General features: G+C 38.6%; 1 protein-coding gene across 9 annotated transcripts in view; it reads right to left on the bottom strand.

The window, feature by feature from the left end:
- HIVEP1 (HIVEP zinc finger 1) overlaps nucleotides 1-15764 on the bottom strand; it is a 193496-nt gene that overhangs the window by 88936 nt on the left and 88796 nt on the right. For all 9 annotated transcript variants that reach the window (XM_032793284.2, XM_075062838.1, XM_075062839.1 and 6 more), the window contains one exon: nucleotides 4182-4235. In XM_032793284.2, the coding sequence (XP_032649175.1) occupies nucleotides 4182-4235 (54 nt within the window). The remainder of the gene's footprint in view (nucleotides 1-4181; nucleotides 4236-15764) is intronic.

Below are 15764 nucleotides of genomic sequence, written 5' to 3'. Positions count from 1 at the left end.
ATTAGAAACACTGCAGGCACTGCACTGGGCACGCCTGACGCAGCTGCTTATACAGGTCAAAGAATTTTCTAGAATAGTAGTCGGAGGGGGAGGAGAGGACCAATGGTAATGCGGTGCCGCAGCAGTGGGGGGAACATGCTGCGAGCGAACGCGGACTTTCCATCCATTTCTACAACATCTGTATTATCCAATTCAGCGCTTATTGCATAATACAACAATCCATACTTTAAAACTAAAAGAGCGCATCATGCGATTAAATTAAAACGCAAAGCCAATTTTTTTGTGTGTGGAGACATTAGGGCGTGCCTAATCACACCCAGCACACCCCGTACGCACGCTTATGCTACTGAGTAGTGAGGAGTCCAAACCGACTGTACTAAAACCTCAGGGCAAACAGCCTCTCTGGAGGGTGAGGTTATATATCATGGTAGATCATCAAATTCCTTTCATTTGCCTATCATCACTTCCATCTTTCCAGATTTTATCTTGAGCTCTCTCTCTGTCATCCTAGGTCCCTGTTTTCTTCAGGCACTGCAGTGGGCATATTGCACAGTCTATGAGTGATGAAGAGATATTGATGTTAATGGCACTCTTGAGTATCTTTCCATGATTTCACACAGTGACTTTATACATGAACTGAACACGAGAGGTGACAAGACTGAGGATTGCAGGACATCACAGATTAAAGCCCTTATTGAACAGCTTACTAGTTACTGAAATATGATCAGTTCTTCTCCCTACCTCCCCATTATGGTAGGATGTCTTTTGCTTTTTAAAATGTTTTATTTTGGGAAAGCAAAATCAAACTACACACATTTTACATGGTACTTTGCCAGAATGAGGCAGACATTATAGTATGTTGTACATGAACTACTTGAGTTCAAGACAACTCATGTTAGACCTGACTGAACACTCTATGCAAATATTCCTAATACAGACATTTCTAGTGCACCTTAATTCACACTTTTGCTGTTGCAGCCAATTCATACCTTAATGGACACAAGAGAAGTGAAAGAAGAATGGAACATTAAGAATTTTAGCCACTGACTTTTCAATGTTCAAAATTCATTTACTGCAGTTAGCTAAGCTTAGTATGTAAGGCTGGAACGGTGTTTGGAGATGCTGACAGTATCTATATTCACTATGTGCTTTCTTGCCAGTGATTAGCAACAATACTTTGTACTACTTTAGCTCTTTTAATCCACGGATTTGAAAGCACTTACCAAACATTAATGAATTGAGGCTCTCAGTATCCTATGAGGCAGATATTACTATTATGTCCATTTTACAGATGGAGACAGAGAAGTAAAGTGACTTTCCCCAGGAGACAGTACGACTGTGATGAACCTGTATTATTAGAACCTGGTAAAGTCTTGTGCTTCAGTTACAACAGCAAGCTTCCTTTCCTAAGTTACACTGGAGTTCAATGTATTGCATAAATTTTTTTTTTTTTCATTTGAATTAAGAATGGTCAAACTGTTTCTCTCATTTATATGTAACATAATCAGGTCCAAGATATTTGTAAATTAAAAAGTCTTGGTTTTTCAGTTGTAGCTTTATTCCAAACATTATTAAAATTATCTTAATACTTAGGAGCCTCGGTCATGTACTAGGACCCCATTGTATAGGCACTGTACAAACAGAACAGAAATATGGTCTCTGATCCCAAGAGCTTACAATCTAAGTGCAACACAAGAGACAACAAGTGGATACAGACAGACCCATGGCAGAGTACAAGGAAACAATGAGACAGTATTGGTCAGCTTGACAGGCAGTTGTCTGAGCACAACAGCAGCCTAACCGTTGTCATGGATTTTGTACAGCTCATGGCAAAGAAAAGTTTTAAGAAGCGATTTGAAGGAAGATGATGAGTTAGTTTTGCCGATGTTACGGGGAGCTCCTCCAAGCGAGGAAAGCCATATGGAGGAAACATAAAAGTTCTTGTTTGAAATTTAACAAGATGACAATAGGGTGCATTATGGGTCAACCAGAGACAGGGGTTGACCTTTCTATAGTGAATGAGAGATGATAGGAAGAGTGGGGACATGCAAGGGTCCATAGGTAGAGAAGTCTGTCTATAAATATTGTTATTCTGCTTAATTTTTCTCCCTGTCTTTGATAAAAAAAGGATCTATTACAATTTTCTTCTTATTTTGACTACTTTACATAGTGAAAACAAGGTGTATTTAGCACAAACTCTTTTTGTAGCTTTTTCCACACACGCACCCGTCATTTATAAATCTGATCACTGGCAAATTACCGTCACCTGAAAAAACAGTATGTACAACCACGTCATGAAAACATTTTCCTCTACAAGCAGGGTATGTAAATTACAATATTACCAAACAGTAGTTGGCTTGTAAGTTTGTGGAATTTATTATCCTATTTATTTTAAATAGGAAAGACATTTATCTAAGGAATCTCTAAACTGGAAAGACCATTTGGTAATTCAAATACAAAAGAACTGAAAGAAGGAAATAAACACTTTAGGTGAAATTGTGTATATTTTACTTTGTTTCATCATCATTATATGAAAGCTTCTGTATTTTAAATTACTTTTTCAGTTTTATACAAATATTCTTTTCAATCTTTCAATATCCTTAAGAATTTGATTGCTTCTTCAAATGATATCCATCAGAATCTAGCTCATACTAGCAACTGGTTCACCTAGGTACAACATATAGACAAAACATAAAATAAATAATAGTTTTTCTAAGAAGAAAAGTGCATTTCTACTCTGTAAAGAGACTTTGTTAAAAATGGTAGCAGATGGTTCTCCACTTATTGTCTCAATTATTTCCATATCAAATTCTGTAACTGCCAGTCTCTCAAACTTGGTCTAAAAGCTGAAAGTCAAGTCACTACCAATAGTAGATTCTGAAGGCCAAATGTTGTCATCACTTGGACCTCTGTAACCACATCATCTTCAAATTGTACACTCAGTTACACCTTTGCAACCCTATTGCCTTCAGTCAGGCTGCACAGCTGTAATGAGGCGCATAATTTCAGCTATGCCGGCTGCATGCATGGCCCTGGACATAGTTAACATTTTGGTTGATTGTGCCTAGTTTACTCTCCCAGAGCTGTACTGCTTTTAGACTGCAAGATTGACAATAAAAAACAATATTGTGTTATCATCACTTAAATAAGCAGTTATAAACTGAACTGAAGATACACAGGGATCTAGGATCTACTAAATAAGAATGTGCCAGAAGTGATTAAAGTTTAGTATAAAGTCTGAATTGTGAAAATGAAAGAGTCTCTAAATTTGAAAAGGAGACTCAAAGGATAGCACTACAGCTTTAAGCTTGATGATTTTATCATTTAATCATTTATTTTTGTTTTTTTCACCCTTTACAAATATTTGGTGAAATGTCAAGGCCCTGATGCAGAACAACAAAAGCTTGCACCCAACTTTTCCTAAAAAGGCCCTCTGGTTGCTTCTCTTCATGCTAAAAGTTTTCATTTCTTCCACTGATTGAACCTGTACTTTGCAAACATTAGTTAGGATACAACATCACCTCTATGATGTAGGCAAATGTAATCTCTATTTTGCAGACAGGCTATCAAAGTCTGTAACTATGACCTGTAAAAAAAAATTATGAAACTCATATAAAAAAAATAAGCAACTCTGATCCAGGCAACATCAAAGATTCACCAAACTGTCCAACACCTGCAACAGGTCAGATAACACTTCGAACACACTATCAAGGAGGAGAAGAATGCCTTTAACATTTGACACAAAGCACCAATCTCCTATGCTACTGCTGTCAGCCAACCTTACATGACCACTAGTCTCTGCCACACAGATTTCATCTGTCAGAGGTCATCTGTATTTTAAAATAACTGATAAGTGTCCTCTCATAATCCATATAAACCAATCACAGGTTGATCATCATGGACAAAAGATAGTTATTAATAATCAATTAATGCCTAGTATGAGCTGAAATGTCAGTACAGACTTAACTTTATCCACCTCAGCAATCAAAGTTATTGGGACAACTCAAGTGGTTAACTTTAAACAAGTGTTTGTTAACATGACTGGGTGTTAGCACAGCATTTGCTCTACAGTCATGCATTCTATTGGCATATCCCTAAACCCAGCTAAATCAAAGGGAGACTTTCCACAGACTTCAAAAGGCTTTGATCAGCTTTGCCATAAATGGTATTTGCTTTTTTACCTTTCTGCTGGTCTTCTGTCTCATTAAGTTCTTTTTGTGCTTCTTCAATTTTATCTGTTTAAGAAAAAAATACATCATATTAAAATATAAAATAAAGCTGTAAAAAAGTCATTTCTTGAAAATATCTGCTTGCTGTTAATATGCTAACTACTTTCTTAGATTATCTCACTGACATGTACAGGCAATATATCATTCACATGTAAATAAATATATCGTGTAAGTCATACAAGACATTATAGTAATACTGCCAAGTAAAATCTTACTGTGTTGTACTAGCACCTACATTTGCTAAATTGCTACTGATATATTAACATACACAGAGTAAGAACTACAGGAATAAAAGCATTGCTATGGGATATGCAGTTGATAAGTAAACCACAACATGTTCACATTATCTGCAGTAACTCATGTAGCCCAATGGACTACATAAAAAAAATAGGCATTAATGTGAATTACTGACATGTAAAACATTTTAACACATCTTAGAAAACATCAAGTGCTGTTAAAATGTTACAATGTTATTACAGTATTAAGGGTTATGGTAATATAAATCACAAACAAGATTTGTTTTTCCATACATATTGATGTGGGTAGAACCAAAAGGCCCAACAGCACTTCCCCATGGTAAAGCCCAAGGACAAGGCAAAGGGATGGAAATTGTTTCATTAGCTGTGTGTGGTTTATCCAACTATGGAACTGTCCTACATAACCCATGGACCAGCAGGAGGGCCATCTGTGCAGAGAATCTGGAGGCAGGGCCAGCTCTAGCCATTTCGCTGCCCCAAGCATGGCGGCACGCCGCAGGGGGCGCTCTGCCGCTCGCCGGTCCCGCGGCTCTGGTGGACCTCAAGCAGGCGTCCCTGCGGATGCTCCACCGGAGCCGCGGGACCAGCGGACCCTCCTCAGGCACACCTGCAGGAGGTCCACCAGAGCCACCTGCCGCCCTCCTGGCAACTGGCAGAGCGCCCCCTGCGGCATGCCGCCATGCTTGGGGCAGTGAAATGGCTAGAGCCGGTCCTGCCTCCACGGGCTTTGTGGAAAAAAAGGTGGTGGTGGGGAATGCTGTTATAGAAGTAGCTGAGCCTGTAGTCCACAAGGGAGCAGGGAATCTGCACACACATCTCTTCCCGAGGAAGACTGCATGAACCCAATCAGGTTCAAAAACTTCCGCTCTAGGTATAACTATACCTCAGTCTCATCTTAAATAAGACATATCACTGGGGAAGCTAATCTCAGTTCTTCCGCATCTGTGATGTAGTATCTTTTCCATGCGTTCTACGTAAATCTTATAGATGCATATAACACCTTAGGGAGTCAGTTTGTTTTTTAAATTTAATGTCCCCAAATACGCAACAACACACACACACACACACACACACACACACACACGGGTAAACTTGGACATTTCTATGCAAACACATAAAACAAAGTAACTGAAGATATGAACCAATTCAAGTTTTACTTATCTATCAAGACCTGAGTTCAGATTATAGCATTTAGATACGAGGTAAAATTTTCAAAAGCACTTCAGTGATTTAGGAGGACAAGTCCCATTGGATAGCCCATAGTTGGTGGTGAGGCAGAACTCCACTGCTGCAGGGGAGTCACTGAAGCTCTCTGGCTGTACTGGTGAAGTGCACTGAAAGGGTGTAGTACACTCAGATCTCTTGATTTTCACACTGGAGGGATGGAACCTTAGCTCTGGATACTCCTCACCCTCTTTCAGGTAAGTTGTTCCTGGTAGTAGCTAGCGTACTCTCAGGAGAACAGGAGCTGCAGTTCCGGCTGGCCTTACCTCCTCCCACTACCCAATGTGAGGCCATGTAAGCGTCCATCATAATCTATCCCCCAGTGAACTTTTCCATGACAGACTCTGCCTTCTTACTGTCTTTCCTAATATCTGAGAGACAAAACAATAACACACCATAAAGATTTGTTAGGGTTTGGCTCACTGGCACTATTTGGAAATAACTGTTGTAACAGCCTGCAGTTATTTTTCAAAATTTTTTTTTTTTTAATTTTGAAAAAAAATTAAAGGAAGAGAACTATAATACAAATACTCTTTTATGGGTTTGGAAAGTAAGTGCTGTACGAGTTATTCCATCTTGTACTTTTAATTCTCAGAACTAACAAGACACAGGATTTATATTCACTATGCACACAGGGGCCCGATCCTTCAAACATTTACACTTCTGAGTAACATCACTCCTGTAAACAGTCCCAGACAATACAATGGGATAGCTTGTGCACATTTAAAGGACTGACCCCCAAATTTATATCAAATTAAACAGCTGAAAAAGACTACAACTGTAGTCCTGCAGGTGAACTCCTGCCCCCATTCAGGTCAATGGGTTTCTGTCATTGACTTTAGTGGGAGCCAAATGTGACCCACAGCCTGCAGCAGAAAGTTTTATTTAAAATCTGTTATTCGTTTAGTTGTGATTAGTTGCTTACCATAAACATTAGCAAACCAGAAAACAGCGATATGGAAGCATATGTCATACATATTAGATTCTTGTAGATACTCAAAAATTAAGTACATTACATATAAAAGATTGTCTCAAAACCAAATCAACATTCAGTAATTTGTATAGCGGGCCTGATCCTGTGAGGTGCTGAGTGTCTCCTTCGAGTGGGAGTTGAGGCTTGTCAGCAGCTTGCTGCATCAGGCCCCCAATGATGAATCTATTGCAAGAGGCAGCATTAAGGAGTTGTTCACATATCTAGTCATGCTGACTGACTTTATACAATACAGACTTTATATACTTATATCTTCTCAGAGTTGGACATAACTGAAATGTACCCTATTTTTATTTCAATGCTTTCCCCTAGGAAGAGATCTGTCAAAGACAATTACTAAAAAAATGTAAAATATGAATCATCAAAGGTGCAGTTTTTATACATCCCTTTAACGATTGCTTTCATGGGAGAGAGAAATACAACCTCTTTGACAATCTCATTTTACTGTTCTTCTAAAGATTAGTTTTTAAGTAATTAAAGAAATGTTCAAGATAGTTAAGTCCCAGGCAGACCGTGAAGAGCTACAAAAGGATCTCTCAAAACTGAGTGACTGGGCAATAAAATGGCAGATGAAATTCAGTGTTGATAAATGCAAAGCAATGCACATTGGAAAACATAATCCCAACAATACTGATAAAATGATGGGGTCTAAATTAGCTGTTACCACTCAAGAAAAAGATCTTGGAGTCATTGTCAATAGTTCTCCGAAAACATCCACTCAATGTGCAGCAGCCACCAAAAATGCAAACAGAACATTGCGAATCGTTAAGAAAGGGATAGATAAGATAGAAAATACCAGATTACCTCTATATAAATCTATGGTACACCCACATCTTGAAAATTGCGTATAGATGTGATCACCCATCTCAAAAAAGATATATTGGAATTGGAACAGGTTCGGAAAAGGGCAACAAAAATTATTAGGGGTATGGAACGGCTCCGTATGAGGAGAGATTAATAAGACAGGGACTTTTCAGCTTGGAAAAGACGACGACTAAGTGGGGATATGATAAAGATCTATAAAATCATGACTGGTGTGGAGAAAGTAAATAAGGAAGTGTTATTTATTCCTCATAACACAAGAACTAGACATCACCAAATGAAATTAATAGGCAGCATGTTTAAAACAAACAAAAGGAAGTATTTTTTCACACAATGCACAGTCAACCTGTGGAACCTCCTTACCAGAGAATGTTGTGAAGGCCAAGATTAACAGGGTTCAAAAAAGAATTAGGTAAGTTAATGGAGAATCGGTCCATCAGTGGCTATTAGACAGGATGGGCAGGGATGGTGTCCCTAGCCTTTGTTTGCCAGAAGTGAGGAATAGGCAACAGGGAATGGATCACTTGATGATTACCTGTTCTGTTCATTCCCTCTGGGGCACCTGGCATTGGCCACTATCAGAAGACAGGATACTGGGCTAGATGGACCTTCAGTCTGACCCAGTATGGCTACTCTTATGTTCTTATGTACTTAACAGTTGAAGCACTAAGATATTTTATTAATATCTATATGACACATTTTAAAGTATATTACATCACGGGGATTCACAGGCAATCTGGAAATGAACACTGTCTACATTCTTCCAGCCCTAACTGATATTTGTGAACCAGATAATCTTTAAGATTCCTAAGATGTTAATTAGCAATCCAAAACGGTAAGTGGGATATCCACCTCATTTCCCCATATGTTTTGGCATATACACAGCACATAAGACATAATGTTTGCCTTTCTTCAGATAATTTAGCAGGTTTTCCATCTAAATGTATATTTGAATATACTAAGAGCTACAAAATTGCATTCTATTTAGATCTTCAGGAGGACTATTAAGAAGTATTAAATGCATTCTGTTTTTCTTATTTCAAATAAACTATAACAAGTGCCCATCAGAAATTCCTAACCACTTGTAGCATAGTCTGTTACCTTAAGCAATGAGAAGCTGATAATCAAAATAATAACTAGGTAACTACACATTCTGCATGGAGTCAAGACATTTTTTTCACTTCCTGCAAGTCCCGCTATATCCCTCAATAACTTACTATAACTTTTGCATACAAGTGTTTCTTTGCAACATATGCATCAATACAGATGAGTTTCAAGCATTCTGAACTTAGAAAAACTTCAATATTGTACTGACAGAGAGCCACTCTGAAATACAAGGAGTCTGGTGGCACCTTAAAAACTAACAGATTTATTTGCCCAAAAAAATCTGTTAGTCTTTAAGGTGCCACTAGACTCCTCGTTTTTGTGGATACAGAGTAACACAGCTACCCCAGATTCTGAAATACTGAACAGAGTGGCCAAACAAGCAAGAATAATGCAACACAAAATTTACTTCCATCACATATTTGACAAGTGTTGTTTAATTTTTAATCATAATTATAATTTTAATTATTTTTAAGATTTAATTTTAACACATCATAACACTTTACTACAGCACTCTTACTAAATCTTTGCTGAGAAGTGAGAATGAGAAGCTTCCAAATTTGTTTGTACTTGAGGTGTATGGATTAGCATGGGTCTCTAATTTACTAAAAATTTCATTGAGTACTACATGTTTGCAGCAATACTTACCAGACAAATACCTTTACTAATCATGTATAGAACACTGCAAATGTTCATAGCACTTTATAAAACTGAACAAGGTATGTACCCGGCCTCAAGGATTTTACACTCTAAGGCCTAGTCTACACCTAAAACGTATGTCAGCCTAGCTACATCGTGCAGGGCTGTAAAAAATTCCATGCTCTGCACACTGCCGGTCTGAGGTTCCGGCCACCAGCCCTGCTCAGTCCACCGCTGGTGTGAGGTCCCGGCCACTGGCCTTGCTCAGCCTAGACTGGCAGCGAGCTGAACAGGGCCTGAAATCCTTGTCTGGGGTTCCAGACACCAGCCCCGCTCAGCCCGCTGCCGGTCTGGGGTTCCATTCACTCAGCTGACAGCTGGCTGAGCGGGGCCAGCGGCCAGGACCTCAGACCGGCAGCGGGCTGAGCGGCTCAGTCTGCTGCCAGTCTGACGTCCTGGCTGCTGCCACCACTCAGCCCACTGCCGGTCTGGGGTTCCGTTTGCCAGTTCCTGCCAGCCAGGATCCCTGCCACCAGCTCCCCTCAGCCTACCACCAGCCTGTGATTCTGCTCACCCAGACTGGCATGAGGCTGAGTGGGGCCGGTGACTGGGACCCTGACTGGCAAGGGGCCGGCAGCCGGAACCCCAGACCGGCAGCCGGCTGAGTGCTGCCAGCACCCAAGACTGGCAGCGGACTGAGCCACTCAGCCGCGTGCCGGCCCCTCTCAGCCCGCCATTGGCCCCCTCAGCCCACTGCTGGCTGAGTGAATGGAACCCCAGACCAGCAGCAGGCTGAGCAGGGCCAGCGGTTGGACCCCAGACTGGCATGGGCTGAGTGGGGCTGGTGGCTGGAACTCCAGAGAAGGATCCCAGGCAAGGATCACACTAAATTGATAATATCTGCATTTTAATTGTATTTTAACTGAAGCTTCTTAAATATTTTAAAAACCTTATTTACTTTAAATACAACAATAGTTTATTTATATAATATAGACCTTCTACAAACATTAAAATGTATTACTGGCACGCGAAACCTTAAATTACAGGGAACTTGGCACACCACTTCGGAAAGGTTGCCGACCCCTGGTCTATACTATGGCACTACAGCAGCACAGTTACATCGTTTTAGCTGTGTTACTGCAGTGGCAGTATCGTAAACACAGACTAAGGCACTAATTTTCAAACAGATCTGACAGACAAGTGTGAGAGGAATTACGTCCCCTTAATGACAAAACCGTATACCGTACTGTATCTTTTACACATTTATAACCATTAGTTCTTGTCTATCCTGAGAAACTGCATTGTGTTTAAAATGTATTAGCTAACACATTTTAATTAACATATTACATATGATTTTACCCTAAGCGGGATTCCTACTGTTAACCACTACTAGATAACGTATTGCTTCTGTCAACACCAGAAACTAAGCTGTATTTAACATCAAATTAGTTAAAATGTGCTAGCTAACACATTTTCCATCTGTAGATATGGCCTCAGGATACGACTGATAAAACAATATATTCTGTTTTTTCAATTACAGGAATAATTGGTTTACTGTGAAGGTTTGTGGATTACATAATATATTTTCAAGCTCTGCACAAAAGTTATAAATACTTCTTCCCTATTTTTCTTTAGAAAAGCATCAGGTGTCCTAAAAATAACTTGCTAAATAACATTAAATTATTAATGTCATTTTCACAGATTCTAGTCTGACCTGCTGTAAAAAACAGTCCACAGAACTTCCCCAAAGTAATTCCTAGAGCAGATCTTTTAGAAAAAACATCCAATATTGACTTATACCCACCATGAACTTGGTAAGTTGTTCCAATATTTAATTACTGTTAATGTATGCCTTACTATGTCTGAATTTTTCTAGAATCAACTTCCAGCCATTGCATTGTGTTACACCTTTCCCTACTAGACTAAATAGCCCATTATCAAATATTTCTTCCTTGTTTAGATACTTATAAACTGTGATGAAGTCATACCTTAACCTTCTTTCTGTTCAGCTAAATAGATTGAGCTCCTTGAGTCTATTGCTATGAGACATGTTTTCTAATACTTTAATCATTCTCGTGGCTATTCTCTGAACTCTCTCTAGTTTATCAATATTCTTCTTGAATTGTGGACAGCAGAACTGTACACAGTATTCCAGCAGCGGTCCCACCAGTGTCAAATACAGAGGTAAAATAACGTCTTTACTGCTACTTGAGATTTCCTTGTTTTGGCATCCAAGGATTGCATTACCCCTTTTTCAGAGTCTCTGTTTCCCAGGATAGTGTCTTCCATCCTCTAAGGTCAGCCTACATTCTTTGTTCCTAGGTATATACATTTACGTTTAGTCCTCTCACCCACAGATTTACATAAGTACTTGGGTCCTGCTCCCCCTTGAGAAGACGCACCTCAGGGCTGGCCTCATAGATTTTCACTCTTCACTGGTACCTCTCCTTATTTTAGTCACATTATAGTACAAACACACCATCAATATCAAGATACAAACACTATATTTAAAATCTGAGCAGGCAATGGCAGCATCAGCTCTTATATCATTGCAAGGAGAAGACATTTAGCTCCTTATAGACCTGCTTATCTTGACTCTAGTAAAACAAAACCAAAAACCATTTCATGACCACTGATTTGACCAGAAAAATCCTGCTAACAAATGCATCTGATTTTCTTCTTGCTTTAGGGAATTGGATACAGCACCTTCTTAAAATGTGTTTCACTAGTGAACTACTACTTCTGCTGCAATTTTTATTCAATGCCACAGCTATTGTTTGTAAAACATAGTTTAGAAAATTATTACACGGTATGGATTACTTGTTACAAAATTTAGGAGAGAATTCTGAGTAAGACAACATCTTTCTGCCCATCAACCAAGGCTTTTATATTCCCTCATCACGTAGTGTTTGAGCACCTGTGAGATATACTCACCTGTTAAAATTGGAAGTATCAAGTTAATCACACATTAGTACAGCAAAAAGATTCAGGTGAGTTAACTGAAACTTTCAATTGTATTCATTATCCAGCATTTTCATTAAACATCACTCCCTAGGCAATAAATACCATTTTACTTCTCAGATTTATGTTATTAAAAATAACCTGGTTTTCTAATAAAGCCATCTTTATTTGACAAGCATCCAACATAAAGATCATTCCGTGTCAGATTCTTTCTTCAGCAGCACAAGCTACAGCTAAAACATTATACCTTATCAACAGACAGAACTGCCATCTTCAGATATATACGGTATTTTCCTTGAAAGCCACTTGTATTCTATTCTGTATATGTTCTTATACATTACTCATCAACATAGTACGAGCACCTTCCAGTTATCTATTAAACTAATATCTGGTACATGTTAATTGTGCTCTTATCCTCTTCCCAGGGGGAGAAGTGTATGCAGTGAAGTGTCTTGTTTTGATAAGGTTGTGTGTTTGTTTTTGGGGGGGATCTGAGGAGGATTATTTTTGAGAATATGCATTTTCCTATGAGAAGGCAAGGTTGAAGAAATGTGTCTTGCACTTGAATGTGGTGAGGTTTGTAAAGGAGCAAGTTAATCTATGAGCAAGTAGGTGTAGTATCTGTAAGTGCTGTAAATCCCTTGTACCGAAGATTGTTTTGCTAGTCCAAAACTCCCACCACTACCTTCCAGTCACAGAATCCAACCCTCCGAAATAGACAATTAGAAATAAAAAGCCACAAGAATTGTTACCAAACATCTTGAACTTGCTCCATCACAAATCTCATCAGATCCAAGTGCAAGACACACTTCTTCAACCTTGTCTTCTCTAACATAGCAACATGCATAGTAAAAGAAAAATATACCGTCCAAAACACAGACCCCGAAACAAACAAAGCCCGATCAAAACAAGACACTTCACTGCATATAGTTCTCCCCCGGGGGAGAAGATAAGAGCACAATTAACACATGCCAAATGTTAGTTTAATGCATGACTGGAAGGTGCTCATAGTATATTGATAAGCACGGTATAAGAACATATATTAAATGCTTTAATGTCAAACGTCTCTCTGAAAGCGCTTTACCTAATAGTGCTACAAGTGACATCCATGATTATTGTAATTAAAAGACTACACTGGACAATAATTGCCCCTATTTTTCAGGTTTGTGAACTGGACACTGCTTTTGTATATTGTCAGTTTCACCGGTTCCCCATACATTCAGTTGTCTCTCACCATGTGGATCTTTCATGCAGCAACAGGGAATGAAAAAAAAGTTCTTACAAATGAGACAATATGTTTTGATCCTAAAAATTGGCAGGCAGATTCAGAGAAGGTTTAATTGTTGAAACTACCTATTATAAATGTTTAAGTATTAATATTTTGAGTTTAATGTGTTTCTTTAGATGTAAAGTATTCTACCAGCCAGTATCTATTTCATCAGTGACTCATCAGACAAAAGTATTTCAGGAAAATTTTCATGAACCTTTTTCTTACTGTTGACTTTGAACACTAGCAACGTATTATGTGTCCTAAATTATTATTTGTCATTTAAAAATTAAAATAAAAAAATCAACATAAAATAATCTTCACTCATTTTTAAGAAATGCTTTGTATTTTTAAAAAGAGGTTTGATGTTAAATAATATGCTTTATAATTTTCAGACTAAATGTACATAAGCAGTGAACATACGTACCACATTAGTGAAACATTCAGTGCCGTAACTGTGTATATATTAAATGTAATACACAAAGGCTCCAATCTTACAATCATGTGTGTTACTTTAAGCGTAAGACACAAGGTGAGTGGGATGCTATCTTTTATTGGACCCAACTTCTGCTGGTGAACGAGACAAGCTTTTGAACTACACATAGCTCAGCGGGACTTGTGCATAAGTTATATATGTGTTTGAAAAATCAGGTCCAAAGTCAATCTTCCACACTATGAAATTAATCACCTCCACAATGTTATCTTATATTGATACTATTTGAATTTTTATACTGTTTGAATTGATTATTAAACTTGCTCAATAGGCTGACAAAGATAGATCGATCCTTGGATGATGACTACTTGCATCACTAGGTTAGAAAAATAAAAAACCAAAACAAATCCAAAGAATTAAGTACCTTCTAATCTGTGGGGACAACCAAAACCCACAGTTACTATCAGGCAAACCACTCAGAAGTAAAGAAGGTGAAAGATCAACAGCTGAATCATCTGATAAAGGCATCCTTTTACATTGTATGAATAAGTATATTATGTAATTGCTTTAATTTTCATTACACTGAAGGATAGCGACTATCCCAGTAGTGCCACAAAACAAGGCATTACTATGTTTATCTCAGATATTAGCTGTGACATAAGACAATTATTTTTTATTTATAGCTGTTTCAATTATACAACCAAGTACAAATAATGATAGCGATAGTGTCTGCATTTGCAGTTTCCAATCAACAAGCTACTGAAATAATTACTACACTGCTATGTTGATATTCCACACAGAAAGCCAAATATTACCTATATACATAGAACTGAATGATCATTATAGATAACATGTTCTTAATTATATAAGTTGCTAGTGGAGCTACTATTCAATCTTTAATTTGTGCTTTATATGCTCTCTCTCTATAACTCAATATAGGATTTTTTTTAAATGAACCATATAGAAACAGTATGAAAAAGGTAAATAAAAAATAACCGCAACCATAAAGGGCAAGTTGTTCCAGTTACATTTAAAGAAACCAAAGAAAAAAACACACGTATCCATTCCAGATTCCGACAGGGAAATGGCTGAAGTAAACAAAGGCTGGTGATTTCTTAGGGTATGGCTACACTTGGAATTTCAAAATGCTGCCACGGCAGCGCTTTGAAGTGTGAGTGTGGTCAGAGCAGCAGCGCTGCACGTAAAGCTCTCCCAGCGCTTCACGTAAACCACATCCTTTACGGGGGTAGCGTGCAGCGCTGGGAGCCGCGCTCCCAGCGCTGCCGCCCTGATACACTGATGCTTTACAGCGCTGCATCTTGCAGTGCTCAGGGGGGTGTTTTTTCACACCCCTGAGCGCAAAAGTTGCAGTGCTGTAAAGTGTGAGTGTAGCCAAGCCCTTAGCCAATTCATGGAATGACAAGATATCATTAGTACAGGTCTATGGCAGGGGTTATACTGCAGGCAAGTTGTGCAGGTAACAGTATTTTTCTTTTTTATATGATGTATCTCAGTTTATTTGATTCATATTATTCTAACTACATGGATTTGATTTTAAAAGGGGCTTTTAGAAAGAACATGAAGGAAACTAATCAATTACTAAAGATAAAATAGAGGGGGGGGGAAGGAAAAATTTCATGGGTCACTAAGAGAACAAATGGCTTCTTGATTGGGATGCACCTAACTGCCTGCCTCTGCATAGGTTAACAAGTTTATATTTTTCCAAGGCTGGGGCCTAAGATCAAAGGACTGTTAAAAAAAAATCCTGCCTAGAGAAGATGGGGAGGGGTGACTGATCAGCAACTGCTATGGGGGAGACCCTGCAGGAGAGACACTG

Source organism: Chelonoidis abingdonii, chromosome 2, assembly GCF_003597395.2.
Source record: "Chelonoidis abingdonii isolate Lonesome George chromosome 2, CheloAbing_2.0, whole genome shotgun sequence".
NCBI lineage: Eukaryota > Metazoa > Chordata > Testudines > Testudinidae > Chelonoidis > Chelonoidis abingdonii.
The sequence above is the reverse complement of the archived record's forward strand: the minus strand, read 5'-3'. Positions and strand labels throughout refer to the sequence as shown.